At 37.2% G+C, this 6571-nt stretch overlaps 1 protein-coding gene across 2 annotated transcripts; it reads left to right on the plus strand.

The window, feature by feature from the left end:
- The first annotated feature begins 1854 nt into the window (after positions 1–1854).
- Positions 1855–5708, plus strand: LOC115687084 (B3 domain-containing transcription factor VRN1-like). 2 transcript variants are annotated; one of them, XR_008816373.1, is made up of 5 exons: positions 1855–3073; positions 3369–3532; positions 4062–4308; positions 5146–5363; positions 5432–5708. XR_008816373.1 is itself a non-coding variant. In XM_056310560.1 (4 exons), exons 1-4 carry the CDS (start codon positions 2992–2994, stop codon positions 5163–5165), a joined length of 513 nt encoding a protein of 170 aa, XP_056166535.1. In that variant the 5' UTR covers positions 1855–2991; the 3' UTR covers positions 5166–5708. The 2 variants fall into 2 exon arrangements, 1 of the variants encoding a protein (XP_056166535.1); XM_056310560.1 differs by having other exon boundaries at positions 5146–5708.
- The last annotated feature ends 863 nt before the right edge of the window (positions 5709–6571 follow it).

Consider the following 6571-nt stretch of genomic DNA (forward strand, 5'->3'; position numbering starts at 1 on the left):
TTATTTGGTCCGAACAATGGAATTGAACAAACATTTTCAGTTTGTTTTTTGTGTAAGTGGATGAAAAGAAATTCTAGTTTCAAAAAGCCTCATTTAATTCTCTTTATACAAAGAGTAGATATGCTTGAATAAAATCATCAATTAGAAATATAACAACATTTTATCATTCTCTTGGAGCAAAATTCTAAGTAATTCTTTTGGACATTAAAATTTTAATAAATTGCTGCGTTTATTTTGGATAAAATAATGAACGATCAAAAAAATAAGAGGTGACATTTAATGCCCATCAACAAGTGAGTTTTTTTTTTATACATTTAGAGAAGGATAATATAAGGAACTTTTTTTTAATCAATACTTGACTTTTAAGACAGTAGAATGGTGTTTCCTGGGAAAACAATCTAAAATCCTAATGCCGCCACTAAGCGTGAAATCTTCGTTTCTTTGAAATTTGGATTCCAACACCAAAGCCTTGGCCAAATACAAGAGTAAGTTTGCGCATGATAATTATTCTATTTCTTTATTTTTTTATTCCCCGAAACAGATTTGGAACAAAAATTTGTTTGGTAACGTAATTTCATTTTTTTATTTTTGGAACAAATTTTTAGTCCAGAAATAGATTTGGAATAAAAATGAGAAGTAATTTGTTTCTACTTTTCTATTTCTGGAGTAAAAAGATAAATAAAAACTCTTCTCATCACTTGCCCTCGCCTCCCACCGCCCGCTGCATGCGATTGCCACCTGCCGCCACCTGTTGCCTGTCGATGAATGGAAAATAGTGTAAGAGAGAGAAATTTTAAATCGTTATTAAACGGATATCTCTGTTCAGAAACTCGTCCAAAGTATAGAAATAGAAAATTTTATTTCTGGAATAAAATTGTTATCATTCGCACCCCAAGAATTAGAAGGAGAATCTCGATTTCATTACACAGTCAATATTAAATCTTCTAAACAATTAATAAAGGATCGAGAGCAATTAAACACGTTCGAATTAATATTGCCAATCCACTTCAGCGAAAAAAGAATCTATTTGTTATTGTTATTACTGTTATTGCCGATACGTAATCAATAGGACCATTAGGGATGAAAGTATTTGGCATAATTGCATAAATAATCTTTGATCTTTAATTTAATGTGCAATATGGTCCCTAACTTTTAATTTATTTATTGTAATCCCTCACTTTAACTCAATATAAAATATGGTCTCTGAACATTTAATTTATTTAATGTAGTCTCTAAACTTTTGGTACATGTTCAAGTTAATCTCTAGATTATATGAAAATGTTCAATGTCATCCTTCCATTAATTGAAGTTTAGGGACAACATTAAACATGTATCAAAAGTTTAGAGATAACATTGAACTTTAGCTCAATATGCAATGTGTTGAACATTTTCATATAGTTTAGGGATCAGATTGAACATGTATCAAAACTTCAGGAATCACATTGAACAAATTTAAAGGTCAGGAACGACATTACATATTGAACTAAAATTTATAAATCATACTGAATAAATTAAAATTTTAAGAACTGTATTATATATTGAATTAAAGTACGAAAATTATTTATGTCATCTTGTCAATCTACTTTGATTCCTGATATGTCGGACGACATATGAGAAAATGAGGCACCCGTTGCCGTAACTAAACAAGAACAGTGAATTGATCGATGACCAGCACCGTCACTTGATGCATGAGTACGAAGCGAAGCCACGTGCCTGCGCAGTCCTGTTTTCACCCTTCATGCCACTCAACTCGTGCCTTTTTTTTCAATCACTTCATACGTGACGTTTCCTTCCATTATTTACACAAACATTTTCATAAACAATCACATGCTCACAAACCCACCAAAAAAGATTTGCTTCAATCATGAACAGAGTCCCAGAAAGCCATTTGAACAAGCTCACATAGAAACCCAAAGCCGCCGCCACCCCTCATCATCGTCTTCTTCTTCTTTGAGCATTCAGTGTGGCTGGCTACTACATGGCTTGCTGCCGCCGCCGTCCCCGCCGCCGGACAGAAGACGAACGTGCCGAGTAGCAGGAGCCTTCAAGTCCAAGGGGTCCTCACTTCTTCAAGATCATACTCTCTGACACACTTGAATCTGGAAAGCTTGTAAGTGATAGATTCTTCATTGGATGCCCAAGTGATTTTTCAATGCCATCATGGTCATGCTGGCAGACCTCATTCGTTTTTAAATTTTTTTGTCGTTCATTTTAGTTTGGGACGAGAAATAGCTAGTTATCCTGCTCCGAGTGTGCTATAAGCATAAGCTGCCTTCTCACTGTATCATGGGTATGGTGGAAGCTTGTGGTCCGTGTGAACGGGACCCAATATGTCCCAAGATTCGACCCACATTATTTGAAAATCAGACGAGAGTGAGTACATACGTAACATGGAGTTACAAGGTGAGATTCTAGATTGATATAAACAAATGCGAAGTGTCCTTTGCAATTATGTCATGAATTGTTGCTGTCTATAATTTTGTATTTCCAGTTGCAGTCTGATGTAAACGATCAACCTCAATCAACAATGTCAATGGAAATCGACCTGTCATCCAATGCGTAAAACATGAAGTCTTCACCAGGTTTTTTTTGCATGATGTTCGAGAGCCTCGAGATGACTTACTTAAAGTTCTCTATATAACAGGGAATTCCAAGAAGGTTCTTAAGGAAATACGGAAATGGTCTCCCAGGTTTGGTGCTTCTCAAGGTCCCAGGTGGTTCGACCAGGCCTATAGAACTAAAGAAGTGCAACAATGGCATGGTTTGGCTGTGGAAGGGGTGGCAGGAATTTATGGAGCATTACTCAATTGGTCATGGTCACCTCATAGTTTCGAATATGAAGCGAACTCCATTTTTCACGTGATAATATTTGATAAAAGTGCTTCTGAGATAGATTACTCATCGAGCAGTGGCGGAATATCAAACTTCGAGGCTGAATTTCTCTCACGAAAAAGGGAAGATGTCGTAGAAGTCGAAGATGTGGAAAATTTCATGCCACATAAAAGATCGAGGGCCAAATCACATCCGACTATATCTCAGCTAAGTCGGAGCTGCTCCTCACGAGAACTTGGAGGTCCAGTTTTTGTTTTTATACGTCTTGATTTCTGCTTGCATCACTTTTTATACTTAGTTCATTTTAATTATTGTACTTTTTTTAATGTAAACTTTTTGTCTGATTATTTCGTAGTGGTGCAAGTTGTGTTAACTAGCTACCTCTAATATAGGCGAAGAAAATACGGAATTTAGTTCAGCAGATTACTTAGAATTTGGTTGCAATGGTATTATTTCCCAATCTATGCTAATGGCTAAATCTTTTCATTGATATGTCAATTCAGCGTCGATTAAAATCCTCACTTCTTAATGTACAGGCATGACTAAACAGTCAAGATGCGGAGAGAGCCATCTGGAGCTGGTTTTTCATGGCCTTACATGTCCGAGGCCTCTCACTAGGCTTGAATTAGCCAACAAATTTGAATTGGAGCATCCCTTTTTCAAAGTCGTGATGCGGCCATCTTATTTCAGGGGAAAATTGGTAAAATCCCATTGTGATGCTTCGTTGGCTTTGTCAAAGGCTAATTATAATTGTCATTTTATTAAATGGGAGATTCCCATTTTATTTTGTGACAACCATTCAGATTTTTCAAGAGAAGTTTTCGTACTTTACATAATTAGCTTCTGTTTAGGATGTTGGTATCAAAAGCCATTAAACCGACATTGAAGCAACAAGTTGTTGAAACCACTTTCAAGTCATCGACATTCTTTTCTTTCTTCTTCCATTCAACCTGTGGCTACTATTCTTGCATATCACGAGATTAATCACTTCAGATTATGTACCCTATCCTAGATTAGTCTAGGAACATGAATATCGATAATTTTGCCTTCACGTTACTGGTTAAGATTGATTGCTTTCATTAGATAGTGATGACTATTGATTCAAATTCCTGAAACTAGCAAATATTGCCTTTAAGTCTACATCTTGTGTGCTTCCCTTGTTACTGTATGCTTATATTCTGTTCTTTCTACAAGTTTGTCTTTCAAACTGTTCATGGATGGGCATGCAGAGCATTCCTTGTGAATTTGTCAAGAAACACATTCACGAAAACAAGGAAATTGCGACTCTTAGGTATTTAGACAGATCGTGGCCGGTGAAGATAATTAGGAGCTATCGGCACAACCATGCGGCGTCCTTCTGTGCTGGTTGGTCTGCATTTGCGAGAGAACCAACTCTGTGTGTAGGAGATGTCTGTGTGTTTGAGCTCATTGATGAAAATGATACCATGTTCAATATTTCCATCTTCAGTAGTGCTGGTAAGTACCTGATATTCATGTTGATTGAGATGAACACTAGAAGTGTCGCTTTAGGCCGCTTATAAGGCCGATGTGAAATTTATTTCGTCAAATTATCTAGATTTTTTAATTTCCCGCCTACTTTAAATGGTAAGTCAATCAATTAAACATTCATGCTGGTGTCTATTAAAGCTTTCATTTTTATTTTTTTGAGTATATAGGCGAGCTCAAACAGTCTAGATGCCGACCTACGTGTCCAAGCCCTCCCACTAGCCTTGAATTAGCCAGCAAATTTGAATCAGAGAACCCCTTTTTCAAGGCGGTAATGCAGCCGACTCATATTACGAAAAACATGGTAAGATCCTGGCTGTTAAATCACCACTAGACTTTCCAACTTTAATTATGAATGCTAACTATATATCTTGCCTCACATGACATTGGTCTAATGATGAAAATAGTTTCTTCATCAGATTGTATTTTGGTCACTTTAGTTTGTTAAAACGAGATCAGATGCATGTAAAGAAGATTACTTTGTGTGCATGTATATAGGTATTGACCCCTCTCATAAGAAAAAAGGAAGAGATATTGGCCCTGTTTAATTATATGGTCGATTTGAAAAATCGAAAATCGAAATAGGACTGAAAGAAAGTCTACACACTATATTTTGTTAAGTTTTAAGTTTTGATGCAGTACATATTCGAGTTGACTATTATTTTTTTTCATTTCCCATCGATCAATTGACATTTTGCCTTTTGAATTTAGATTGCAATTAAGATTTTGATGGCTTTCATTGCATTGGTTAAGATTTTCTGTTACCAATCACTTTGTCATAAACCTCTGGTGTGATTCTTTCATAAGCACATGCAAGTATCAGATGATTACAGTCTTCCTTTATCGTACATGGGCAGACTGTTCCTCATAATTTCATCAAGCAACACAGTATGAAAGACAAGCGAACTGTGACTCTCAGGTATTCAGACAGATTGTGGCCCGTGGAATTCAGGTTCTATCGAAGTGTGCCGGTGGGGTTCTTCGCTGCTAGCTGGTCTGTGTTTTCAAGAGAAACACGCCTGCAAGTAAGAGACATCTGCATGTTTGAGCTCATTGGTCGTTGTTTTTCCGTGTTCAGAGTCTCCATTTTCAGGAACTTGGGTCCGGAGCTGATCTATGAAGACTGAGATGTACACTAGAAGTATTTCCATGAATTCAAGATTTCCCAATTGTGCCTCCTTTTGCCTTTTGATGTGTCAATGAGAAGTATGTATGACACCTTTTTTCTTGGTTTGGTTCCTGTTTGATCTGGTTACAATCTTATGATATTCCTTCTCTGGGGATGATCTCTCTAGTTCGGTGCTTCTCAATGTTCCACATGCATGGGTTCAACCTGGCCTTTTGTACTAGAGGAAATGTAAATTTGATATGTTTAGTTGCGGAAGAGTGCTATAAGTTAAGTCGGATCGCAACCGATCGCAGTGTAATTCTAACTGTCAAAATAACACAATATACGGCTGTATATTCTTTCTTTTTTTTTTATAATCGAGGTGTCCGCGCGGCCGGCGAGCTAGGGCTCAAACCAGCGGTGATGCCCGACTAGTCCTCGAGGGGGGCTAGCGCAGCATCCCACCGCCACGACCCCCCACTTAAATCATCGATGGGCGAGTTTTGAATCCAGGACCTCTCGTGAAAGGAACTGAGCGCAAACCAACGTGGCCACCGATGGGTGGGTAGTATACGGCTGTATATTCTATTTGCAAAAAAAATGTAAATAACACAGCAATCAAGAGACAAGAAGAACGATATACCGGAAGTTTTACGTAGAAAACTTAATATGGGAAAAATCACGAGACACTAATTCAGGATTGCTTCACTATAATCAAAGGAGTACAATTAACACTCTAATGATGTTTCTCTCGTAATAGATCATCACAATTGTCACAAAAGCATCCTCACTTGATGAACTTTTAAGATCACACGTGTTTACACACATTATTAATGACTCTTGTAATCTTTCTAATGCACAAAACAAACCTCCACCCAAGCCCTCACAGTGGTAGACCTTCACCCAAATTCGTAATCCTCCCTAATTGATTGACAATCACCTCCCTATTAAAATTCTTCCTGATCGATTGGAATTCTTCTAATTGGACAATCACCAAAATTGATTTCATCCTCGTGTTATTCCTAAATAAGACTCTTCTTATTTAAACTTCTTTCCTTTCAGCGTCCTACCATAATAGGACTCATTCCTATTAGGCATTCTTGATGAACAATTATCAGGACATTT

This window comes from Syzygium oleosum, unplaced genomic scaffold (assembly GCF_021117445.2).
Source record: "Syzygium oleosum isolate NSW1041296 unplaced genomic scaffold, Sole_v2.1 Sole_v2.04, whole genome shotgun sequence".
Classification (NCBI taxonomy): domain Eukaryota; kingdom Viridiplantae; phylum Streptophyta; class Magnoliopsida; order Myrtales; family Myrtaceae; genus Syzygium; species Syzygium oleosum.

Coding starts and splice junctions, on each gene's coding strand:
- LOC115687084 (XM_056310560.1), top strand. CDS start 2,992: ATGCCACATAAAAGATCGAGGGCCAAATCACATCCGACTATATCTCAG. Junction 3,074..3,368: donor CTCCTCACGAGAACTTGGAG/GTCCAGTTTTTG, acceptor CTTAATGTACAG/GCATGACTAAACAGTCAAGA. Junction 4,309..5,145: donor TTCCATCTTCAGTAGTGCTG/GTAAGTACCTGA, acceptor TTCTTTCATAAG/CACATGCAAGTATCAGATGA.